This window comes from Coregonus clupeaformis, chromosome 16, assembly GCF_020615455.1.
Source record: "Coregonus clupeaformis isolate EN_2021a chromosome 16, ASM2061545v1, whole genome shotgun sequence".
Lineage (NCBI taxonomy): Eukaryota > Metazoa > Chordata > Actinopteri > Salmoniformes > Salmonidae > Coregonus > Coregonus clupeaformis.
The window spans coordinates 11129559-11153389 of NC_059207.1; the positions used below are offsets into that span (position 1 = coordinate 11129559).

Consider the following 23831-nt stretch of genomic DNA (forward strand, 5'->3'; position numbering starts at 1 on the left):
GTTGACTTGCTGAATTGACTAAATTGAAAAGGCATTGAGCCCAGCCCTGGTGGTGGTCTTACATCCAGTATGGTGACAGGGATGGCCACAGAGGTCTGTCCATCCTGCAGGATCACTGAGCCTGATACAGGGAGGAAGTCCTGTCCTGGTTCAGCAAGGGCCCCTTCCACCTGGGAGAGGTCCTGGAGGGATCCTCGGACCGTTTCATAGCTGATATTCAACACTCCTGGAAACACAACACCAACAATACTTAACTGATAACACATACATTACTAGTTTTTCTATGAGATCACATAACAGTTAACTGATAACAGTTACTGGCGGACTTAGATGTGTCAACAAAGCTGTGTTTACACAGGCAGCCCAATTCTGGTCTTTTGACCAATCAGATATCTTTCTGCCAAAAATTGGGATTCAGAATTTGGCTGCCTGTATAAGCGCAGCCTAAGTGGCAAACAGTCTGATGTTGTTTTGAGAAAATGTATCAAAATGTATAGTATAAGGCCTCCCGAGTGGCGCAGTGGTCTAAGGCACTGCATCGCAGTGCTAGCTGTGCCACTAGAGATCCTGGTTCGAGTCAAGGCTCTGTCGCAGCTGGCCAGAGACCCATTGGGCGGCGCACAATTGGCCCAGAGTCGTCCAGGTTAGGGGAGGGTTTGGCCGGCAGGGATCTTCTTGTCCCATCGCGCACTAGTGACTCCTGTGGCGGGCCGGGCGCAGTGCACACTGACACGGTTGCCAGGTGTACGGTGTTTCCTCCGACACATTGGTGCAGCTGGCTTCCGGGTTAAGCGGGCATTGTGTCAAGAAGCAGTGTAGCTCGGTTGGGTTGTGTTTCAGAGGACGCACGGCTCTCGACCTTCGCCTCTCCCGAGTCCGTACGGGAGTTGCAGCGATGGGACAAGACTGTAACTACCAATTTGATACCACGAAATTGGGGTAAAAAATAATAATAATTATGTACAGTATAGTCTGAACTTTTCCCATCATTAAGACCTGGAGTTTTTCCTGGTCATATCAAGTGGTCAGGGAAAACTACCTGTCGCCCCAAGTCCCTATCCCAGACCGACCTGAAGCCCCAAACCCTCTGTTGATGAAGACGTTGAGGTCCCAGACTGACCTGAAGCTCCAAACTCTCTGTTGATGAAGATGTTGAAGGTGCCGTCGCGCTCCTCCGTGGTCAGACTGAGGGAGGACGGGGCGATGCTCAGCATCCCAAACGGCCCTTCACTGGTCTCCACGGTAACCACCGCCTCGCTCCCCTGGACGTCCAGCGCTGCGTGACCTGTTACCAGAACACCTGGGGGACAGGGAGAACAGAACACTGATGGACACTATCTATACAAACAATAGTCAAACTCATCCCCAGCCTGACAGATACTATCCATACAAACACTAGTCAAACTCATCCCCAGCCTGACAGACTAGGGGCTCTTACAGACTAAACTCTTTGCTATGGTAACCTATATGACTGATCAATGCTGCATAGAGTCATTGCCAGGCCGTCATTGCAAATAAAAACGTGTTGCTAACTGACTCGCATAGTTAAATAGAAGTTACATAAACAGCGATCCAAGTACATAATAGGAGAGATGTTTGAAATGTGCCTGTTCAGTACTTTGACAGGAAGAGGACAGAGAAGGTGATTTACCATAAGTGCGGACGTTGGACAGGATCACCCTGTACAGCTCCTTCTCCTCAGGTATTGAGTCTTCAAGCAGCTGGAGGACTATGGTGGTGTTCAGTGTTCCCTGTGTGAGTGACAATATGATCATTCTGTATACTTCCGAATGAACCTTTTACTATACATGCCATGTAAACCATGTGAAAGAGAGGAAGCAACCTGGTCAGTTTAATTTACCCCAGTGAAGAATAGTAGTCCTGAGGTGTGCATGAAGGTCCTGGCAACTCGGGGGCCTTGAATGGCCCAGTCTACTGTGACGTTACCCAGCCCGGGAGCTGTCCTGGTCACCAGCAGGGGCAGCCTCTCGCCTATAACACACACACGGACACACACACACACACATACAGTGGGGATGAAAACAGTACCCAATTGTCATACTTGATTAAAAGTAATTATACCTTAATAGAAAATGACTCAAGTAAAAGTGAAAGTCACCCAGTAAAATACTACTTGAGTAAAAGTCTAAAAGTATTTGGTTTTAAATATATTTAAGTATCAAAGGTAAAAGTATAAATAATTTCAAATTCCTTAAATTAAGCAAACCAGACGGCACGTTTTTCTTGTTTTTGAAATGTATGGATTGCCAGGGGCTATCTCCAACACTCAGACATAATTTACAAACTAATAATTTGTGTTTAGTGAGTCCACCGGATCAGAGGCAGTAGGGATGACGAGGGATGTTCTCTTCATAAGTGTGTGAATTTGACCATTTTCCTGTCCTGCTAAGCATTCAAAATGTAACGAGTACTTTTGGGTGTCAGGGAAAATGTATGGATTAAAAAGTATATTCTTTTCTTTAGGAATGTAGTGAAGTAAAAGTAAAAGTTGTCCAAAATATAAATAGTAAAGTACAGATACTCCAAAAAAGAATTAAATCGTACTTTAAAGTATTTTTTACTTAAGTACTTTACACCACTGCACACACATTAGTCACCTTTTAAGATAATACATATTGAGTAACATTTTCATCATGCAAGATAGCACATGCTAATTTAAAACTTTTCCTTAACAATGTGCATTATAAGCAGTGATGGGAGTAGTAAACTACATTTACTTAAACTAGTAATTTAACTACATTTTGCAGTAGCTTGGTGGAAGTTGAACTAAGCTTGGTGGAAGTTGAACTATAGTCCCGTGTAGCTCAGTTGGTAGAGCATGGCATTTGCAATGCCAGGGTTGTGGGTTCATTTCCCACGGGGGACCAGTATGAAAAAAAAAAAAAAAAAGTAAGTCGCTCTGGATAAGAGCGTCTGCTAAATGACAAAACTACATTCAAATCTTGGAAGTGTTTTCAGTAGTTAATTACTTTTTTGCCATGTACAGTGAGGGAAAAAAGTATTGGATCCCCTGCTGATTTTGTACGTTTGCCCACTGACAAAGAAATGATCAGTCTATAATGTTAATGGTAGGTTTATTTGAACAGTGAGAGACAGAATAACAACAAAAAAATCCAGAAAAACACATGTCAAAAATGTTATAAACTGATTTGCATTTTAATGAGGGAAATAAGTATTTGACCCCCTCTCAATCAGAAAGATTTCTGGCTCCCAGGTGTCTTTTATACAGGTAACGAGCTGAGATTAGGAGCACACTCTTAAAGGGAGTGCTCCTAATCTCAGTTTGTTACCTGTATAAAAGACACCTGTCCACAGAAGCAATCAATCAATCAGATTCCAAACTCTCCACCATGGCCAAGACCAAAGAGCTCTCCAACGATGTCAGGGACAAGATTGTAGACCTACACAAGGCTGGAATGGGCTACAAGACCATCGCCAAGCAGCTTGGTGAGAAGGTGACAACAGTTGGTGCGATTATTTGCAAATGGAAGAAACACAAAATAACTGTCAATCTCCCTCGGCCTGGGGCTCCATGCAAGATCTCACCTCGTGGAGTTGCAATGATCATGAGAACGGTGAGGAATCAGCCGGAGAACTACACGGGAGGATCTTGTCAATGATCTCAAGGCAGCTGGGACCATAGTCACCAAGAAAACAATTGGTAACACACTACGCCGTGAAGGACTGAAATCCCGCAGCGCCCGCAAGGTCCCCCTGCTCAAGAAAGCACATACACATGCCCGTCTGAAGTTTGCCAATGAACATCTGAATGATTCAGGGGAGAACTGGGTGAAAGTGTTATGGTCAGATGAGACCAAAATGGAGCTCTTTGGCATCAACTCAACTCGCCGTGTTTAGAGGAGGAGGAATGCTGCCTATGACCCCATGAACACCATCCCCACCGTCAAACATGGAGGTGGAAACATTATGCTTTGGGGGTGTTTTTCTGCTAAGGGGACAGGACAACTTCACCGCATCAAAGGGACGATGGACGGGGCCATGTACCGTCAAATCTTGGGTGAGAACCTCCTTCCCTCAGCCAGGGCATTGAAAATGGGTCGTGGATGGGTATTCCAGCATGACAATGACCCAAAACACACAGCCAAGGCAACAAAGGAGTGGCTCAAGAAGAAGCACATTAAGGTCCTGGAGTGGCCTAGCCAGTCTCCAGACCTTAATCCCATAGAAAATCTGTGAAGGGAGCTGAAGGTTCGAGTTGCCAAACGTCAGCCTCGAAACCTTAATGACTTGGAGAAGATCTGCAAAGAGGAGTGGGACAAAATCCCTCCTGAGATGTGTGCAAACCAGGTGGCCAACTACAAGAAACGTCTGACCTCTGTGATAGCCAACAAGGGTTTTGCCACCAAGTACTAAGTAATGTTTTGCAGAGGGGTCAAATACTTATTTCCCTCATTAAAATGTAAATCAATTTATAACATTTTTGACATGCGTTTTTCTGGATATTTTTGTTGTTATTCTCTCTCACTGTTCAAATAAACCTACCATTAAAATTATAGACTGATCATTTCTTTGTCAGTGGGCAAACGTACAAAATCAGCAGGGGATCAAATACTTTTTTCCCTCACTGTAGCAGTGTAGCTAACTACTGGAACTACACACTACTATTTTTTACAAAAATATGAATAGAATATGCGTAAAGTAGGGAAGATTGTTTCTTTTTCTTCATCAGACCTGCTTTATTCCCAATTGAAACATAGTTTGTGTGTTTAATAGCTAAATTATACAATCTATTAACATCTGACTCCAGAGTGAACTACTTTTTCAAAGTAAACTATATGTTTCTTAAACGGGCAATCTGCAGTTGCTTCATCCATTTTTGGACTTCTGAATTAATGACATATACCCTTTGATTCTTGAAGAATATACATTATAAATGTCTCATGAGCTTAGTTCAACTGTTGTCGTACCCCATCAGAACCCCAAAATACAGTGGCTTGCGAAAGTATTCACCTCCTTTGGCATTTTTCCTATTTCGTTGCCTTACAACCTGGAATTATAATTGATTTTTTTGGGGGTTTGTATCATTTGATTTACACAACATGCCTACCCCTTTGAAGATGCAAAATATTTTTTATTGTGAAACAAACAAGAAATAAGACCAAAAAAAAGAAAACTTGAGCGTGCATATCCCCACAGCATGATGCTGCCACCACCATGCTTCACTGTGGGGATGGTATTCTCGGGGTAATGAGAGGTGTTGGGTTTGCGCCAGACAAAGAGTTTTCCTTGATGGCCAAAAAGCTTGATTTTAGTCTCATCTGACCAGAGTACCTTTTCCATATGTTTGGGGAGTCTCCCACATTCCTTTTGGCGAACACCTAACATGTTTGCTTATTTTTTTCTTTAAGCAATGGCTTTTTTCTGGCCAAGATCTGTGGAGTGTACGGCTTAAAGTGGTCCTATGGACAGATACACCAATCTCCGCTGTGGAGCTTTGCAGCTCCTTCAGGGTTATCTTTGTTGCCTCTCTGATTAATGCCCTCCTTGCCTGGTCTGTAAGTTTTGGTGGGCGGCCCTCTCTTGGCAGGTTTGTTGTGGTGCCATATTCTTTAAATGTTTTAATAATGGATTTAATGGTGCTCTGTGGGATGTTCAAAGTTTCAGATATTTTTTTATAACCCAACCCTGATCTGTACTTCTCCACAACTTTGTCCCTGACCTGTTTGGAGAGCTCCTTGGTCTTCATGGTGCCGCATGCTTGGTGGTGCCCCTTGCTTAGTGGTGTTGCAAACTCTGGGGCCTTTCAGAACAGGTGTGTATATATACTGAGATCATGTGACTTCTGAAGGTAATTGGTTGCACCAGATCTTATTAGGGGCTTCATAGCAAAGGGGGTGAATACATATGCACGCACCACTTTTCCATTATTTATTTTTTAGAATTTATTGAAACAAGTAATTGTTTTCATTTCACTTCACCAATTTGGACTTTTTTTGTGTATGTCCATTGCATGAAATCCAAATAAAAATCCATTTAAATTACAGGTTGTAATGCAACAAAAACGGAAAAATGCTGAGGGGGATGAATACTTTTGCAAGGCACTGTATAAGCTTGTTTCCAATGTTTGTAAACAAAGTAAATGTAAACAAACACTATATATCCTCAAAACATGGTTAAAACTATAATTTTGATATCATGAATGGTAAGTCCTTGCATCCATAGCTCTGTCTATGAATTTGAGAGTGGTTACACTTCTCCAGCCCTATCCCTCAGCTTTGTTATTGTTTCAACTGCTGATTGCCACTTTAAGGGTAGCTTTAGTGTAGCTTAACTTCTTCCAGTATGAAGTAATTGGTAGCTTGGTAAACTATATTTTCAGAGCAGATTCCACACCACTGATTATAAGGAGACTATTGTTCAACATGGGTTTATTAAACTGTGCGATGGATGTGATAATAATAATAATAATAATAATATGCCATTTAGCAGACGCTTTTATCCAAAGCGACTTACAGTCATGCGTGCATACATTTTTTTGTGTATGGGTGGTCCCGGGGATCGAACCCACTACCTTGGCGTTACAAGCGCCGTGCTCTACCAGCTGAGCACGGCGCTTGTATTTGGAACTTGAGAGCCAGTATTTGGAACTTGCATTTGATTATACAGTATGTCTTCCTGTTTATTTCTAATGTCAAGGTTATTTCTCATTGCCATTTCCTTGTGCAAAATGTTAGCCATAGTCTGCTGTTTTAGATTAGTAGACCAGGATATAGGACTTGACTAGGACCTTATGAAGGTCCTTCCTTAGCTACCGTAGGTGCTTCAGAGACTCAGTCCATCAGTAAGGGGTGTAAGGATTCACCACAGATAAGAGTGGACGAGCTCTGTCATGCCTACCCAATGAGCCACGCCTGGAACTAACTACATGAGCCACCTGTTGCAACATGCTCCTCCTACTATCCCTTGTATTCCTTCATTAATGAATTGGTTGTCTCCGAATCCCACGGAGAGCAAAGTGATGAATGAGGTTGCCCTATGGTAGCTGTGTTGAGCTATGGTGTTGAGCTATGGTAGCTCTGTTGCCGTATTTTAGCTGTGTTGAGCTATGTTAGCTGTGTTGAGCTATGGTAGCTGTGTTGAGCTATGGTGTTGCCCTATGGTAGCTGTGTTGCCCTATGGTAGCTGTGTTGAGCTATGGTGTTGCCCTATGGTAGCTGTGTTGAGCTATGGTGTTTCCCTATGGTAGCTGTGTTGCCCTATGGTAGCTGTGTTGAGCTATGGTGTTGAACTATGGCAGCTCTGTTGCCGTATGGTAGCTGTGTTGAATGAGGTTGGGCTATGGTAGCTGTGTTGAGCTATGGTAGTGGTGTTGAGTTATGGTAGCTGTGTTGAGCTATGGTAGTGGTGTTGAGTTATGGTAGCTGTGTTGAGCTATGGTAACGGTGTTGAGCTATGGTAGTGGTGTTGAGCTATGGTAGTGGTGTTGAGCTATGGTAACGGTGTTGAGCTGTGGTAATGGTTTTGAACTATGGAAACGGTGTTGAGCTATGGTAGCTGTGTTGATCTATGGTAGCTGTGTTGAGCTATGGTGTTGCCCTATGGTAGCTGTGTTGAGCTATGGTAGCTGTGTTGAGCATTGGTATCTGTTTTGAGCTATGGTGTTGCCCTATGGTAGCTGTGTTGAATGAGGTTGAGCTATGGTAGCTGTGTTGAGCTATGGTGTTGCCCTATGGTAGCTGTGTTGAGCTATGGTAGCTGTGTTGAGCTATGGTATCTGTTTTGAGCTATGGTGTTGCCCTATGGTAGCTGTGTTGAGCTATGGTATTGCCCTATGGTAGCTGTGTTGAGCTATGGTAACGGTGTTGAGCTATGGTAACAGTGTTGAGCTATGGTAACGGTGTTGAGCTATGGTAGAGGTGTTGAGTTATGGAAGCTGTGTTGAGCTATGGTAATGGTGTTGAGCTATGGTAACGGTGTTGAGCTATGGTAGAGGTGTTGAGTTATGGTAGCTGTGTTGAGCTATGGTAATGGTGTTGAGCTATGGTAACGGTGTTGAACTATGGTAGTGGTGTTGAGTTATGGTGGCTGTGATGAGCTATGGTAACGGTGTTGAGCTATGGTAGTGGTGTTGCGCTATGGTAACGGTGTTGAGCTATGGTAGAGGTGTTGAGTTATGGTAGCTGTGTTGAGCTATGGTAACGGTGTTGAGCTATGGTAACGGTGTTGAGCTATGGTAGTGGTGTTGCGCTATGGTAACAATGTTGCCCATTGCAAACAGCACTCGTATGAATGTGTGATCATGAATCCATGATAATAAACAGAAGATAAATAAAATGTTCAGCATAATTCAGTACGAAACGGTTGCATTTTGACAGGTGTTAATATTGTTACTATCAGGGTAGGTCATTTTGTCATTAGTGGCTGCTTGGTAAACTGGCTCGGTGCAGAGACATAATAATACTTCACAGAGTGATTAACATTGAGGCTTGCTTCATTGAAGTGACTGACAAGGGCCCCTCTACCATGCTCACCCTCTCTGGCGATGACAGAGCGTGAGGCTGAGTGGAAGCCCACCACCCCAGCCACGTTGTCGTTAGCCAGGATGATGATGGTGACCGTGTCTGAGCTGGGCAGGATCCGACTGCCTCCCTCAGTTTTCACCAAGCCAACCATCAGGGTCTCGCTGTCCTCGGGCTCCAAATCGTCCGCAATCACTATCTCGATGTTCTTCTTCAAATCGCCTTGGGATGGAGGGGACACAATATACTGCATATAAAAAAAGACATTCATTCCCAAAAAGCATTATGTAGTACTAGATTTCAAACCTACCATCGGCAAAGATAAGTGTTTCTCCAGTCCCGGTGAAGTCAGTGCCTGGTGTAGCCATTCCACCCACGAACCTCCACTCCACAGCCACCTGCCCTAGGCTGCCCCCCCTCCGCTCTATGACCAGGGGTACTGACACACGTGGCTCCTCCCTCACCTCCAGGTAGAGGCCGTCCTGTGTAGCGTTAGGGCTGAGGCTGTAGATGAGAAACACGCCAAAGGTTTCCCCGTTCAAGCCTATGGTGACCACTGCCTTGTCCGGTTGCCCTATGGAGGGCAGGTTCTTCTGAGCCACGGTCAAGTTGACCAGCGCCACCTTCAGGATGCGGATGGAGAAGCTCTCGTCCATCTCTGGGAGTTTGTCCGTCAGAATCGGCACGGTCAGGTTGGCTACACCTGAGCCGTCTTCCAAGATGGCCGTCTGTGCTGTCATGGTGGTGTAGTCGCTCCCCGCCACGGCCTGCGAGCTGAAGAGAGCAGCAGTGGCCGTGGTGTTTTTAGTGTAGGTGAGGGTCTGGGCGGACGTGGTCAGCTGGACGGCCCCGCTGGTCACCCAAGTGCAGGAGGCCATGGGGGAGGAGCCCCCAGCTGGAGACAGGGAGAAGGCCTGGCAGGCTCGCTCCCTCAGGCAGGCAGCAGCACAGGCAGCCAGTGGGTCTCCCTGGGAGCTGATGTTGACAGGCCTGCGGAGGGCGCCAGAGGGTACTCCTGACACCGGGGGGTTGTAGTACAACAGCAGGTTCTGGCCCTCAGTCTGGGCCATGCTCACTATGTCTATCTCTGAGGTGCTGTAGAGGACCTCCACTTGGCCAAAATGACCCCCACTGACAAGATGAGTGAGAGAGACAGAGTTAAGATGAAGGAGAGAAAGAGGGAGAGAGAGTTAAGATGAAGGAGAGAGAGAGGGAGAGAGAGTTAAGATGAAGGAGAGAGAGAGGGAGAGAGAGTTAGTTAGAGAGTTAGTTGAGCATTCCAAGTCAAAGAATAGAAAAGTAGTAATTTGTAATTTCACTGCCAAGGTAAGGAATTGCAATAATAATGCAAGAGGATAGAACTCATGTAGACTGAACTAAAGGACAAACCTTCGACGAACAGTAATGTTGGCCACCAAAATTCCCTCGAGAGGTTCCTGCACTCGATACACAGACTGCTCAAAGTAGACCGTCCCATACGGGTTGTCATTGGCTGGGACAATGATATTGACTGTTGTGTCTCCTCCAATGTTTCCTCCATTAGTGGCACCAATCAATTCCACCTTGATTATCTGAAAAGCACAGAACGTTTAGAGGGAAAATGGCATATATTATATTCTAGGCCTATATATTATATAGCATATATTATGATACAAATATGTTGTTTGGCAATAAATAACAACAATGTAAGAAAAATAAGATTGTGTTTCTTACTTCCTCAATTTCCGGCACATCATCTGCTAGGACCTCAACTTTCAACGTCTTCACAGTTTCTCCGGGCGCAAAGGTGACCTCTCCTGACACAGGCCGGAGGTCCCCTACTGCTGCTCTGCCGTTCACTGTGGCTCGCCACTGGACAGCCACGGTCCCTATGGCCCCAGCATTACGCACGATGGGCAGTGTCACCTGGAATGAGTTCACCCCTGGCTCCTCTATGGTGACAGGAGCAGCCTGAAATACTAGGGTTAGGGTTAGGGTTAGCAGTCTGAAATACTAGGGTTAGGGTTAGGGTTAGCAGTCTGAAATACTAGGGTTAGGGTTAGGGTTAGCAGTCTGAAATACTAGGGTTAGGGTTAGGGTTAGCAGTCTGAAATACTAGGGTTAGGGTTAGGGTTAGCAGTCTGAAATACTAGGGTTAGGGTTAGGGTTAGCAGTCTGAAATACTAGGGTTAGGGTTAGGGTTAGCAGTCTGAAATACTAGGGTTAGGGTTAGCAGTCTGAAATACTAGGGTTAGGGTTAGCAGTCTGAAATACTAGGGTTAGGGTTAGCGGTCTGAAATACTAGGGTTAGGGTTAGCAGCCTGAAATACTTGGGAACACAAACAGTAATTTGATGAGGTCTAATGGGTCATTTACTAATAAAGGAACAATGCAGGATGTTTCATTGGGCTCTTTTAGACTAAAATACAATAGATTATTGGCTAATGTAGTCAGTCATCGTGCATGCACTGTAATCTGATTTGAATGAGCAACTGTACATTCTAGGACGCATGTGAAGGCATGTCTGTGAGGGAGAGGAGAGAGACGTGAGCTAACCGAAGGCCCCAAAGGGGTCGTCAGAGGGCAGGATGGTGATGATGGTGCGGGTGAGCGCCCCCAGTTTAGCGCCCCCTGTGGTGACGTTGAGCAACTCGATGCGGAAGGTCTCCTCCAGCTCAGGAATCACATCGTTGATGACGTAGATGGGAACAGGCTTACTGGTCTCCCCCTCCAGGAGGACCACGTCAGAGGACGCTACGCTGTAGTCGTCACCTGCATTGACACACACGCGCACACACAGTACCTGCTAAACAGCATATATATATATATATATATATATATACAGTGGGGGAAAAAAGTATTTAGTCAGCCACCAATTGTGCAAGTTCTCCCACTTAAAAAGATGAGAGAGGCCTATAATTTTCATCATAGCTACACATCAACTATGACAGACAAAATTAGAAAAAAAAATCCAGAAAATCACATTGTATGATTTTTAATGAATTTATTTGCAAATTATGGTGGAAAATAAGTATTTGGTCAATAACAAAAGTTTCTCAATACTTTGTTATATACCCTTTGTTGGCAATGACACAGGTCAAACGTTTTCTGTAAGTCTTCACAAGGTTTTCACACACTGTTGCTGGTATTTTGGCCCATTCCTCCATGCAGATCTCCTCTAGAGCAGTGATGTTTTGGGGCTGTCGCTGGGCAACACAGACTTTCAACTCCCTCCAAAGATTTTCTATGGGGTTGAGATCTGGAGACTGGCTAGGCCACTCCAGGACCTTGAAATGCTTCTTACGAAGCCACTCCTTCTTTGCCCGGGCGGTGTGTTTGGGATCATTGTCATGCTGAAAGACCCAGCCACGTTTCATCTTCAATGCCCTTGCTGATGGAAGGAGGTTTTCACTCAAAATCTCACGATACATGGCCCCATTCATTCTTTCCTTTACACGGATCAGTCGTCCTGGTCCCTTTGCAGAAAAACAGCCCCAAAGCATGATGTTTCCATCCCCATGCTTCACAGTGGGTATGGTGTTCTTTGGATGCAACTCAGCATTCTTTGTCCTCCAAACACGACGAGTTGAGTTTTTACCAAAAAGTTCTATTTTGGTTTCATCTGACCATATGACATTCTCCCAATCCTCTTCTGGATCATCCAAATGCACTCTAGCAAACTTCAGACGGGCCTGGACATGTACTGGCTTAAGCAGGGGGACACGTCTGGCACTGCAGGATTTAAGTCCCTTGCGGCGTAGTGTGTTACTGATGGTAGGCTTTGTTACTTTGGTCCCAGCTCTCTGCAGGTCATTCACTAGGTCCCCCCGTGTGGTTCTGGGATTTTTGCTCACCGTTCTTGTGATCAATAAGACCCCACGGGGTGAGATCTTGCGTGGACCCCCAGATCGAGGGAGATTATCAGTGGTCTTGTATGTCTTCCATTTCCTAATAATTGCTCTCACAGTTGATTTCTTCAATCCAAGCTGCTTACCTATTGCAGATTCAGTCTTCCCAGCCTGGTGCAGGTCTACAATTTTGTTTCTGGTGTCCTTTGACAGCTCTTTGGTCTTGGCCATAGTGGAGTTTGGAGTGTGACTGTTTGAGGTTGTGGACAGGTGCCTTTTATACTGATAACAAGTTCAAACAGGTGCCATTAATATAGGTAACGAGTGGAGGACAGAGGACCCTCTTAAAGAAGCAGTTACAGGTCTGTGAGAGCCAGAAATCTTGCTTGTTTGTAGGTGACCAAATACTTATTTTCCGCCATAATTTGCAAATAAATTCATTAAAAGTCCTACAATGTGATTTTCTGGATTTTTTTTCCTCCATTTATCTGTCATAGTTGACGTGTACCTATGATGACAATTACAGGCCTCTCTCATCTTTTTAAGTGGGAGAACTTGCACAATTGGTGGCTGACTAAATACTTTTTTTCCCCACTGTATATATATATATATATATATATATATATATATATATATATATATATATATATATAAGACACTATTTATGAGACACTATTTACACTATTGAGATGATGTAGACCACACTTACCAACTCTGGCAGTCATTGGTACAGCCCTGAACTTGACGGACACGTCAGCAAAAACCCCCCCGATGCGTGTGACATTGATAATGGGTCCAACATAGTTCTCAGCCACACTGACGGCAGGGGCAGACAGCTGCAGAAACCCAAAGGCATCATCACTGGCCTCTACTATGACCTGGGCCACGATCTCTGCCTTCGGACCAAGACGAGGAGACTGGGCAACTAGGAAAGAGAAGAATCTGTATGGTTTGACAAAAAAAAAAACATATCCCTATTCCCGCTACATACACTACATCACCAAAAGTATGTGGACACCTGCTTGTCAAACATCACATTCCAAAATCATGGGCATTAATATGGAGTTGGTCCCCCCTTTGCTTCTATAACAGCCTCCACTCTTCTGGGAAAGCATTCCACTAGATGTTGGAACATTGCTGTGGGGACTTGCTTCCATTAAGCCACAAGAGCATTAGTGAGGTCGGGCACTGATGTTGGGCGATTAGGCCTGGCTCGCAGTCGGTGTTCCAATTCATCCCAAAGGTGTTTGATGGGGTTGAGGTCAGGGCTCTGTGCAGGCCAGTCAAGTTCTTCCACACCGATCTTGACAAACCATTTCTGTATGGACCTCACTTTGTGTACGGGGGCATTGTCATGCTGAAACAGGAAAGGGCCTTCCCCAAACTGTTGCCACAATGTTGGAAGCACAGAATCATCTAGAATATCATTGTATGCTGTAGCGTTAAGATTTCCCTTCATTGGAACTAAGGGGCCAAGCCCGAACCATGAAAAACAGCCCCAGACCATTATCCCTCCTCTACCAAACATTACAGTTGGCACTATGCATTTGGGCAGGTAGCGTTTTCCTGGCATCCGCCAAACCCAGATTCGTCCGTCAGACTGCCAGATGGTGAAGAGTGAGTCAAATGGCGGCAAGTTTTACAGCACTCCAGCCGACGCTTGGCATTGCGCATGGTGAACCCGGCTGCGGAAACCCATTTCATGAAGCAGAGGCAGTTTGGAATTCGGTAGTGAGTGTTGCAACCGAGGACAGACGAGTTTTACTCATTACGCGCTTCAGCACTCGGCGGTCCCATTTTGTGCGCTTGTGTGGCCTACCACTTTGTGGCTGAGCCGTTGTTGCTCCTAGACGTTTCCACTTCACAATAACAGCAAATACAGTTGACCGGGGAAGCTCTAGTAGGGCAGAAATTTGACGAACTGACTTGTTGGAAAGGTGGCATCCTATGTCAGTGCCACATTGAAAGTCACTGAGCTCTTCAGTAAGGCCATTCTGCTGCCAATGTTTGTCTATGGAGATCGCATGGCTGTGTGCTCGATTTTATACACCTATCAGCAATGGGTGTGGCTGAAATAGCCGAATCCACTATATTGAAGGGGTGTCCACATACTTTAGTATATATAGTGATATATATATATATATATATATATATATATATATATATATATATATATATATATATATAGTGTATGTATATATATATATATAGTGTTTGTATATATAGTGTATGTATATATAGTGTACAGTGGGGAGAACAAGTATTTGATACACTGCCAATTTTGCAGGTTTTCCTACTTACAAAGCATGTAGAGGTCTGTAATTTTTATCATAGGTACACTTCAACTCTAAGAGACGGAATCTAAAACAAAAATCTAGAAAATCACATTGTATGATTTTAAAGTAATTCATTTGCATTTTATTGCATGACATAAGTATTTGATCACCTACCAACCAGTAAGAATTCCGGCTCTCACAGACCTGTTAGTTTTTCTTTAAGAAACCCTCCTGTTCTCCACTCATTACCTGTATTAACTGCACCTGTTTGAACTTGTTACCTATATAAAAGACACCTGTCCACACACTCAATCAAACAGACTCCAACCTCTCCATAATGGCCAAGACCAGAGAGCTGTGTAAGGACATCAGGGATAAAATTGTAGACCTGCACAAGGCTGGGATGGGCTACAGGACAATAGGCAAGCAGCTTGGTGAGAAGGCAACAACTGTTGGCGCAATTATTAGAAAATGGAAGAAGTTCAAGATGACGGTCAATCACCCTCGGTCTGGGGCTCCATACAAGATCTCACCTCGTGGGGCATCAATGATCATGAGGAAGATGAACTACACGGCAGGACCTGGTCAATGACCTGAAGAGACCTGCGACCACAGTCTCAAAGAAAACCATTAGTAACACACTACGCCGTCATGGATTAAAATCCTGCAGCGCATGCAAGGTCCCCCTGCTCAAGCCAGCGCATGTCCAGGCCCGTCTGAAGTTTGCCAATGACCATCTGGATGATCCAGAGGAGGAATGGGAGAAGGTTATGTGGTCTGATGAGACAAAAATAGAGCTTTTTGGTCTAAACTCCACTCGCCGTGTTTGGAGGAAGAAGAAGGATGAGTACAACCCCAAGAACACCATCCCAACCGTGAAGCATGGAGGTGGAAACATCATTCCTTGGGGATGCTTTTCTGCAAAGGGGACAGGACGACTGCACCGTATTGAGGGGAGGATGGATGGAGCCATGTATCATGAGATCTTGGCCAACAACCTCCTTCCCTCAGTAAGAGCATTGAAGATGGGTCGTGGCTGGGTCTTCCAGCATGACAACGACCCGAAACACACAGCCAGGGCAACTAAGGAGTGGCTCCGTAAGAAGCATCTCAAGGTCCTGGAGTGGCCTAGCCAGTCTCCAGAACCGAACCCAATAGAAAATCTTTGGAGGGAGCTGAAAGTCCGTATTGCCCAGCGACAGCCCCGAAACCTGAAGGATCTGGAGAAGGTCTGTATGGTGGAGTAGGCCAAAATCCCTGCTGCAGTGTGTGCAAAACCTGTCAAGACCTACAGGAAACGTATTATCTCTGTAATTGCAAACAAAGGTTTCTGTACCAAATATTAAGTTCTGCTTTTCTGATGTATCAAATACTTATGTCATGCAATAAAATGCAAATTAATTACTTAGAAATCATACAATGTGATTTTCTGGATTTTTGTTTTAGATTCCGTCTCTCACAGTTGAAGTGTACCAGACCTCTACATGCTTTGTAAGTAGGAAAACCTGCAAAATTGGCAGTGTTTCAAATACTTCTCTCCCCACTGTATGTTGACCATGTATCGACTATAAGGCTGGATATTCATAGTGGGGATGTGAACATGTGGCAGTGACTTACTTAATCTCTCATGCTGTCCTCCTCCTATGAAATTGACACTGATCAGCTCCATGAATACAGACTCATCCCTCTCAGGCTCTTCATCATCCAGCACTCGAAGGGTTACTTTAGCCTCACTCTGATTGGCTGCGAACACCACCGACTCCAGGAGGGGGACAAAGTCGTTCCCCTCGCTGGCCCGGCCCACCCCCGGGGTCATGAAGGGGGCGGCGTCAGCCTCACTCAGGGTCCCGTACGTCACGCGCACCCTTCCCATCAGCCCCCTCTGCCTGTGGATGGTGAGGGTGACCAGGGTGTGGCCCTCAGGCAGGCGGACCGGCCTGCTGCTCTCCGAGAACACAAACACTCCATAGGGGTCATCACTGGCCAGAACAGTCACAGTGGCCTCAGTCCTTACACCCAGACGCCCATGGGAGACGTTGACTAGGGACACACCGAATCTCTTGTCCAGCTCCGGCACCTCGTCCTGGGCCACCTGGAGCTCAATCTCCCCCCTGGTCTGGCCCACATGGAAGGTGATGTTCCCGGCCCTGCTGATGAGGTCTTCCTCAGAGCTGACATCAGCCTCCCAGAATACAGTCACGTTGGACAAGGCACCGAACGACCGCATCACCTGAGACGGTTAGAGGGAGAGAGTAGAGGGGGTCCAGAGAGAGAGCAGAGGGGGTCCAGAGAGAGAGTAGAGGGGGTCCAAAGAGAGAGAGTAGAGGGGGTCCAAAGAGAGAGAGCAGAGGGGGTCCAGAGAGAGAGTAGAGGGGGTCCAAAGAGAGAGAGTAGAGGGGGTCCAAAGAGAGAGAGTAGAGGGGGTCCAGAGAGAGAGTAGAGGGGGTCCAGAGAGAGAGTAGAGGGGGTCCAAAGAGAGAGAGTAGAGGGGGTCCAAAGAGAGAGTAGAGGGGGTCCAGAGAGAGAGTAGAGGGGGTCCAGAAAGAGAGTAGAGGGGTTCCAGAGAGAGAGTAGAGGGAGTCCAGAGAGAGAGAGTAGAGGGGGTCCAGAGAGAGAGTAGAGGGAGTCCAGAGAGAGAGAGTAGAGGGGTTCCAGAGAGAGAGTAGAGGGAGTCCAGAGAGAGAGAGTAGAGGGGGTCCAGAGAGAGAGTAGAGGGAGTCCAAAGAGAGAGAGTAGAGGGGGTCCAGAGAGAGAGTAGAGGGGGTCCAGAGAGAGAGTAGAGGGGGTCCAGAGAGAGAGTAGAGGGGGTCCAGAGAGAGAGTAGAGGGGGTCCAGAGAGAGAGTAGAGGGGGTCCAGAGAGAGAGTTGAATATACCGTCTACTGTCAGGGGAACACACACACACTGAAACACAGACACACACACTGAAACAAAGATACACACAGATACACACACACACACACACACACACACACACACACACACTGAAACACAGAGATACACACAGACACACACACACACTGAAACACAGACACACACACTGAAACAGAGAGATACACACAGACACACACACACACTGAAACACAGAGATACACACACACACACACACACACACACACACACTGAAACACAGACACACACTGAAACAGAGATACGCGCACACACTGAAACACAGACACACAGAGACACACACACTGAAACAGACACACACAGACACACTGAAACACAGAGATACACACACAGACACACACACAGACACACACACACACTGAAACAAAGATACACACAGATACACACACACACTGAAACAGAGATACACACACACACACACACACACACACACACACACACTGAAACAGAGATACACACAGGTACACATACACACACACACACACTGAAACACAGAGATACACACACACACGCACACACACACACACACACACACACTGAAACACAGACACACAGAGACACACACACACTGAAACAGACACACACAGACACACTGAAACACAGAGACACACACAGAGACACACACAATGACCTGCAGGAGCACAGTGCTGCGTCCCTCCTCAGGCTCGGTGCCGTTGACAGACAGAGAGTCCAGGCTGAACTGAAACACTCCATGTGCGTCATCAGAGGCAGCTATGGTCACAGTGATGTGGGAGGCGACTCCCAAGCTGGCTAGAAAGACATACAGGTGTTTAACTATGGGGACATTACAAAGTGTGACAGCCAGGGGATTAGCACACACAACTGTAAACCTTGCCATTATTTTCATAGCCAAAATCAATGAGTGCTTCCTATTGTGCTACACAGGCCCCGTGTAGCTCAGTTGGTAGAGCATGGCGTTTGCGACGCCAGGGTTCTGGGTTCGATTTCCACGGGGGGCCAGTATGAAAAATGTATGCACTCACTAACTGTAAGTCACTCTGGATAAGAGTGTCTGCTAAATGACTAAAATGTAAATGTAAAATGTGCCACATTGTGGAAATGTAGAACAATGAGCCCTGGGATCTGGGACATTTTCTGTTCTCCACTTACCACTGCTGCCCTCATCTCAATAGAATGCCTATTTGCCACATCACTCTCCCCGGTCACTGCTCACTGGACCCATTGAAATTGAAATACCCCACATACACACACGAAAGCACACACGCACACCCATGCAGGCGTAAGCACGTAGGGGAGGTGGTCTTACCATGGTGGTGAGAGGACAGGAGGAAGAGGTCAGTGTCACTTTCTCCACTGCCACTGCCTTCACTCCGAAGGAACTGATCCACTTTGGGATCACACAGGATCACACCAGAGTAGTGGGGATCATTAGGGAGCACAGCACACAAGAGCACACGGGAGCACACGGGAGCACACAGGAGCACACGGGAGCACATAAGGACACAATGTGACAGAACACAGGCAAAGGATCAGTTAGAACAGGATTTCAGGGATGTGAAACACTGAAAGATATGATTACAGGATAGGAAGGTGGACTATTTACAAAGATCAGAAATAAGAGAAGAGTTGGTAAGAAGATCATCACCAATTGGCCGATCAACCAATGGTATTTGTCTTACCACCTCCGTCAGGGTTGTAGAGCTCCACTCTGAACACCTTGTCCAGCTCAGGGACGGGGTTGTCTATGACTGTCACACTGATGTACTTGAAGCGTTCTCCTGGCAGGAAGTCTAGCATGCCGTCTGAGTCCTGTATGGGCCATGGAACAGGTGCAAGCAGAGTAGGTAGGGAACAAGGGGTTAGCTTGGGGAGTTAGCACAAGCTCACTATCAAGCAGCCATCAAAGGAGTTAGTCTAGTGACAAATTATTAAAACAGTCATCAAAGGAGTTAGTCTAGTGAGAAACTATCAAACAGCCATCAAAGGAGTTAGTCTAGTGACAAACTATCAAGCAGCCATCAAAGGAGTTAGTCTAGTGACAAACTATCAAACAGCCATCAAAGGAGTTAGTCTAGTGACAAACTATCAAACAGCCATCAAAGGAGTTAGTCTAGTGACAAACTATCAAACAGCCATCAAAGGAGTTAGTCTAGTGACAAACTATCAAACAGCCATCAAAGGAGTTAGTCTAGTGACAAACTATCAAACAGCCATCAAAGGAGTTAGTCTAGTGACAAACTATCAAACAGCCATCAAAGGAGTTAGTCTAGTGACAGACTATAAAACAGCCATCAAAGGAGTTAGTCTAGTACCTCAAACATTATGTACGGTATGCCTTATTATTCTCTTCATCATTTCAAATTAAAAGCGCAGCAGATAGCCAAGTATAAGGATCGAATAGGAAGTTCTTATGGGTCAAATCCTAACTAAACACACATACCTAAATCATAAATCACACATAATTCATGTATTAGGAGATTTTTTGGGAAAATTCACAGAGCTCAAGTGACCATCCATCCGTGTGTCTGGCTGAGATGCTGATCTACAGTACAAGGACGGCAGGAAATTACCTCATAGTCCTCGGGGCTGGCAGCGGTAAATGGTGAGGTCCTGTAGCCGACCATGACTCTTCCCAGGAGGCCTTGGGCCCTGGCCACCAGCAGGCGAACCACGCCATCCTCCTCGTTGACCGTGACGTGGGCAGGCTCTGTTGCTGGGCGGATCATGCCCTCAGCCGGCAGCCTGGGCTGGAACTGGAGCAGACCTGGGAGAGAGGGAGACCAGTACTCACAACAGCTGCTCATCTAGCTTCATAGAACAATAAGCCTGGTCAGAGATGATCAGCGAGAGGATCAATCCATGACATGTTACTGATACATTCATAACACGGGAACATCCATAACTATGAGTGATCTAATTGTGTCTGTGACAAATGTATATCAACAGTTGATGATTGACTCACACCAACAACAGTTTGCTACAGTGTTTTCACATTATGCCACAAACTGAACCTATTTCCAGCAGGTTATAAGCAGAACTTATTGTGTCTGTCAACTATGTGTTTTTACAGATATCTGCAGTTCTTGATTCATGTACTCTGGACGAGAACTGACATTAAGTGATTTGATGTGCAAATCTGTTTGAGGTTCTATTGGTGTGGTACAGTGGTGTGTTTGTGTGTCTCTCTCTCTCTGCACCATAGGGATGGTCGCTGGCCGTGACGGTGACAGTGGTGGCTGAGTTGTCAGGATCAATGCTGGCCCCACTGGTGGGGGTGGAGCCTGGCTTCCCGTCGCCTGACTCCGCTGACACCAGAGTGACCTGGAAGGACTCTGCGAACTCAGGGGTGTCATCATTCAACACCAGCAGGTTCAGGACCTGGGAGTCGCAGGGAGATGATGTCATAACACATGAGGGATAGTCAAGATTTCAATCTAAAATTAACTCAGAGAGAGTCCAGATATTCATAATGTGTTTGTTTGCAGGTTTTGGTGTCTGTGGTGGATTTGAAGCTTAGCCTAATCATTAGCAAACACCGTTAACCACAACAACATATTCCTCTCAGCCCCTAGGTGGGGCTACAAGTCAACAACACCACCGAGTGGATGAAAATAGTTTTCTGGGATTAAATATGGCCAGAAATGTAGATGAACGGTAAAACATTTATCTTGACTTGTTTGTCTGACCTCCTTGCATTTCAGTGTGTTTTTGTGTTTATGTGCATGTGTGTGCATGTGTGAGTGTTTGTGTGTGTGTGTGTGTGTGTGTGTGTGTGTAGTGTTACTCTACAGATGTACCAAGGAGCATGCTCATTGTTCAGTGGGGTTTCCCTGGTTCATGTGTGATTGAGGAGTGCATGGGTAGTCTTCTCAGAGCTGTGTGTGTGTGTGTGTGTGTGTGTGTGTGTGTGTGTGTGTGTGTGTGTGTGTGTGTGTGTGTCTGTGTGTGTGTGTGTGTGTGTCTGTGTGTGTGTGTGTGTGTGTGTGTGTGTGTGTGTGTGTGTGTGTGTGTGTGTGTCAGCGTGTGTCTGTGTGTGTGTGTGTCTGTGTGTGTGTGTGTGTCTGTGTGTGTGTGTGTCTGTGTGTGTGTGTCTGTGTGTGTGTGTGTCTGTGTGTGTGTGTGTGTGTGTGTGTGTGTGTGTGTCAGCGAGTGTCTGTGTGTGTGTGTCTGTGTGTGTGTGTGTGTCTGTGTGTGTGTGTGTCTGTGTGTGTCTGTGTCTGTGTCTGTGTGTGTGTGTGTGTGTGTGTGTGTGTGTGTGTGTGTGTGTGTGTGTGTGTGTGTGTGTGTGTGTGTGTGTGTGTGTGTGTGTGTGTGTGTGGATATCTGACTCTGGGTGTTCCCCCACACCTCAGAGCGCTGACCGGGCAGGAAGAACACTGAGCCACTGGCGTTGGCAAAGTCCTGGTGGGCCGCAGCCTGGCTGTCTGAGTCCAACTGAGTGACCGTGTAGTTGACATAGACGTGGTCCAGAACCCCGCGTGTCCGCTCAATAACACAGGAGATGGTGGAACCTTCCTCTGACATCTGGCCATAGAGAAAGTACAGAGAAAACAGACACAGAGCCTGGTTGTAAATGATGCTCTCTAAACTAAGCAACTGGACATTGGGCCATTTTAAACCGTATAGTCACATTACACATCAAAATTGTAAACAAACTTTCATTTAATGACAAACACTGACAAGATATCACAAACTTGAAAAAAATATATGTTTTATTCTACTGCACGATAGCTCGTTATCAATTCAAGACTGACACGATTCATTCCAAAAAATTGACCTTTGCTCTTGATAAATACTTTCATGGACAGCCCTCCTCTAATTCCTGCACAGTCATGATGTGATTTGCAGAGAGACCACCCGATAGCCCCAGATGAGTCCCTTTGACCCCATGCACGGTTAGAGGGACCCTTGTTCTGATGGAATGCCATCCCCTGTTCTACCACCTGTTGTGCTACTGGGACTCTACGTCCACAGGAATGCCCATGGCTGGTCTACCACCTTTTGCTCTCCCTGAGAGGAGCCATCAGAGTCCAATCTCTCTAAGGGGCTGAGCGCACACTCCCTCCACCCAGGCGTGAACACTGGTTAAATATGCACGAGGACATGCGCTCACAAACCACTGGCTTCAATTACATGTCTTTCTAGGTAACCAAATATCCATATTCTCAAGATACATGCTGGATCAAAGCTAGAATGTGACAATAATGTGCTGTTCTCCAGTCTGCTGTGTGTCTTACACCATTTTGCTGATGTGTCCGTCAAGTTCAGAGCTGTAAGAATGACTGCCATAGTTGGCAACTGTGGTCTACATTTCATCTCAGTAGTGTCAACAGTGTCTCGTTTATACTGTAAAGCATGTAAGATACTGTATGTGTGCATGCGTATATATGCGTGCGTGTATGTATCAGGGGTGGTGTTAACGCAGGATTCTGTGTTTTTCATACAGAAAAGGAAAGATAAAACACCCCAAAAATATTTTGTTTCGTAAAAGCAGATATTTTATTGTAAATTATGCTCGGCTTCAATCAGGGTCATGAATGTAAAAGGACTAATTTCGTGCTTCAGTTGCACTTCTCTACCAGGATGAAATATATTTGCTCTCCTCATTGGATCACCAGACAGCTCTGACTGATGTGTAGGCTACTTTCATCCGGTGCAGTTTATCCTCTGGTAGCATGTTAAAATACAAGATTAACTTCAAGCAAAACATTAGGAAATGTAGCTGGCTACATTCTTTCTATGATAAACTCCCGAGTGGCGCAGTGGTCTAAGGCACTGCATCGCAGTGCTAGCTGTGCCACCAGAGATCCTGGTTCGAATCCAGGCTCTGTCGTAGCCGGCCCCGACCGGGAGACCCATGGGGCGGCGCGCACAATTGGCCCAGCGTCGTCCAGGGTAGGGGAGGGAATGGCCGGCAGGGGATGTAGCTCAGTTGGTAGAGCATGGCGTTTGCAACGCCAGGGTTGTGGGTTCGATCAAATAATGTATGCACTAACTGTAAGTCGCTCTGGATAAGAGTGTCTGCTAAATGATTAAAATGTAATGTAAATGATAAATATTAGAAATATGATGGCAATACATAGTTTTTGCCAAATAATACCTTACTTTTTAATTGTAAGTTAATGTACTTATGTGTGGCTGCCAGCCAAATAGCATTGTACTTTCTGCCGAATGTGTTTTGTGTGAAGAAAAACTATAGTTGCTCACCCCGATCACTCTATTGAAGCAAAAAAACACTGTTGACTTAAGACGCAGGTGAAATGGTTCAAAACGCAGGTTTTTTTTATGGTCTGCTTTTTGAAAATGCAGATTTCTGAAAGCTAACGCGACCCTTGT

The 23831-nt window shown here is 45.7% G+C and overlaps 1 protein-coding gene across 1 annotated transcript in view; it reads right to left on the reverse strand.

The window, feature by feature from the left end:
* LOC121584425 (adhesion G-protein coupled receptor V1-like) overlaps positions 1-23831 on the reverse strand; it is a 197916-nt gene that overhangs the window by 143144 nt on the left and 30941 nt on the right. The window contains exons 21-37 of the mRNA XM_041900302.2: positions 21843-22019; positions 20693-20873; positions 20066-20259; positions 19175-19304; positions 18802-18882; positions 18145-18284; positions 16222-16834; positions 13038-13253; positions 11037-11252; positions 10215-10459; positions 9891-10072; positions 8812-9632; positions 8514-8723; positions 1862-1992; positions 1652-1751; positions 1121-1300; positions 63-226 (exon numbers count right to left, since the gene is read on the reverse strand). Coding sequence (XP_041756236.2) covers positions 63-226; positions 1121-1300; positions 1652-1751; positions 1862-1992; positions 8514-8723; positions 8812-9632; positions 9891-10072; positions 10215-10459; positions 11037-11252; positions 13038-13253; positions 16222-16834; positions 18145-18284; positions 18802-18882; positions 19175-19304; positions 20066-20259; positions 20693-20873; positions 21843-22019 — 3981 coding nt within the window. The remainder of the gene's footprint in view (positions 1-62; positions 227-1120; positions 1301-1651; positions 1752-1861; positions 1993-8513; positions 8724-8811; positions 9633-9890; positions 10073-10214; positions 10460-11036; positions 11253-13037; positions 13254-16221; positions 16835-18144; positions 18285-18801; positions 18883-19174; positions 19305-20065; positions 20260-20692; positions 20874-21842; positions 22020-23831) is intronic.